At 39.1% G+C, this 2556-nt stretch overlaps 1 protein-coding gene across 1 annotated transcript in view; it reads left to right on the plus strand.

Moving 5' to 3' along the window:
- LOC118342390 overlaps nucleotides 1–2556 on the plus strand; it is a gene marked incomplete at its 3' end in the record, with an annotated part of 40539 nt that overhangs the window by 14562 nt on the left and 23421 nt on the right. The window contains 4 exon segments of the mRNA XM_035680904.1: nucleotides 119–247; nucleotides 482–642; nucleotides 1404–1563; nucleotides 1644–1838. Of these exon segments, the coding sequence (XP_035536797.1) occupies nucleotides 119–247; nucleotides 482–642; nucleotides 1404–1563; nucleotides 1644–1838 (645 nt within the window).

Below are 2556 nucleotides of genomic sequence, written 5' to 3' on the forward strand. Positions count from 1 at the left end.
ATTATTTCTTTAGACTCACTTTAGACTTTAGATTATACACATATGATAAATGACAAGAATGTAAAAAGTCTCAACAATACAAGATTTCTATCTTCTTATTGTTGTTTGTTTGTCTCAGGACAAGTTGCAGACTCCAATCCACATTTCCCAGCTATCATCTGTGGGTGACTCTGTCAATCAGCCCATCCATGACGACAACAACCAGCAACATCCACAAGACGTCACAAACAAACCTAACAGCGCAAAGGTAGAGGGACACACTTCAGCGTAAATCATTTATAAGAGTGTTTAGATACAATAAATGTATGAGATATTCATCATTTAAATCTCAATTCAGTCATTTTTTATGATAAAATCATCTGAAACTGTGAAAGTATAAGCAAACATTCAAAGCTGGAGTGAGCAGGTCCAGTGCTACATAATTCATTCTGTATGTGTTTAGGAAGGAGGATAACTCAAAATCTACTCTCTTGCACATCAGGAAATGCAGATGACCTGCTCCCACTGCCAGAAGGCCATGATGAAGGGTCAAACGGCTTACCAGAAGAAGGGATTCACAGATGTCTTCTGCTCCAAAAACTGCCTATTCGCCTTGTTTCCCGCCAACAAACCAAACACTAAGACCTGTCATTTCTGTCATATGTGAGTCTGTGGAAAACACAACTTTTATCTTAAACTACTACACCATTGTTCGTGCACATAGTAACATACGTAGTAGTATAAAGTATGATTCATTGGTTTCCAGTGGCTGGAGGAGGCTTAAAACTTAAATTTTAGTAACACATTGTAGTGAAAATCATGTCTGCTTTTATCTTTAAGTTCTGATTTGAACCTTCAGAGATTCCTTCCTTTAACAACAGTAAATGCCGATATATAAAGTTTACTGTGATGGATTACTTATTGTCTGGTTTACAAATTACCTGCATTGTTCCTTTTTAATGTCTTGTGTGTGAGGAAGAGATAATATACTACCAAAAATAATAAGGTAACATTATTGTCACTGTCACACCTGGTAGAGCCCCATGTACTAATAAAGATGAAAAATATACATCACTGGAACCAGGTGGTCTACTACTGGTGGTGTTCTTGACAGTGTTGCATGCTGAATTACTTAACGTTTTACAGGTGGAACACCCTCAGTGCCTCCAGATTTTTAAATTAATCAGGAAATTAATAAATAAATGTGACCCCTGGTTGGTTGTATTGTTACCATCAGAATGTTTTATTGCTGTATATAGTGAAACTGCTATACCGGCACATTTCTACTTCCAGGTATTTCATCTAGCTATTCAAGCAAGCCTCTCAACCTCTGCATTACCCTGATTGTCATATCACAATCTTCTGTATAAACATAACCTTTGTGTCAAAGTTTATTCTGTTTATCCTCTTCTTCCCTCTGTCAGGGCGATATCGCAGCCTCTGGATCTCATCATGGCTGCTGTGGACGTTAAGGGAACTATGAAGGACTTCTGCAGTGTGACCTGTCTGGTCTCTTTTAAGTCCAACACGCCGGCCACCCAAACAACACCGTTCATCTGCAGGATGTGCAACAAATCCTGCACTGTAAGCAAAAACACATTGTATTCATTTTAACTACAAACTCTTTGTCGTACTCACTTCTTCTTTATCCTCATCTCCTACAGACCACAAGTGAGTTGACCCTGAACGGGTCTCTCCACAAGTTCTGCAGTGACTCCTGCAGGGACGATTTCAGCAGACACAACGTGGCCGTCTGTGAAAACTGCAGCTCAGTCTGCCGCAACAAACCGCTCATGTTGATACTGGAGGAGGAGACGAAGACCATCTGCAGCGATGATTGCCTGGAGGAGTTCAAAGAGGTGCAGAAATATCACAATTATGGTCACTTAAGAAAGACGTAAAACACAAAAGAATGTGTTTAACTCTAAAGATCCACCAGATGAAACACTGTATAGATACAGTACAGGTCCAAAATGATATATAATATAGTGCCCAAGCAATATTCTTAAATGATAAAACTGTAGTTATCTGCATTTTAGTTGTTCCATACAAAGACCAGAAGCATTTGAGGCATTCAGGCAACCAGAAGTGGGTCAGTGCAGTTTTTAGCTCAGTCCAACAGGGGCAGGATTAAACTTTGCATTAGTTATGGGACTATTTTCAGTCACAGATTAATACACATTTGGGTCCTGGGTTGCTGCAGTAAGGCCTGCTGTTGTTCAGAGTCTGTTGCACATCTGTTTGTGCAGTTATGGTACAATTATTGATGCATTTCATCATCACAATACTTAAAATAATAATTTGAGGGACCTCAGGAAGATCCTGCTGGCCTCATGAGATCTTCAGTCATCACAAGTGTTGCTCATTTAGGCAGAATATGATGGAAACTACCACGAATAAAAGGAAATGCAGCTACAATAAAGACTGGGAAACTAGTTATAGCTGGGTGAAGCCGCTAGAAGGTGACTATCACATAAGGCCTGTGAAACGTTTGCTTCCTTTCATGTTTACTGTATATAGTGTGGGAGGTGAAGTTCCATTCAAATATATTTATGTCCTTTTTATATATAATATAAT

The sequence above is a fragment of the Morone saxatilis genome, unplaced genomic scaffold, assembly GCF_004916995.1.
Source record: "Morone saxatilis isolate NCDOM2014 unplaced genomic scaffold, NCSU_SB_2.0 Contig9, whole genome shotgun sequence".
In the NCBI taxonomy this organism is placed as follows: domain Eukaryota; kingdom Metazoa; phylum Chordata; class Actinopteri; family Moronidae; genus Morone; species Morone saxatilis.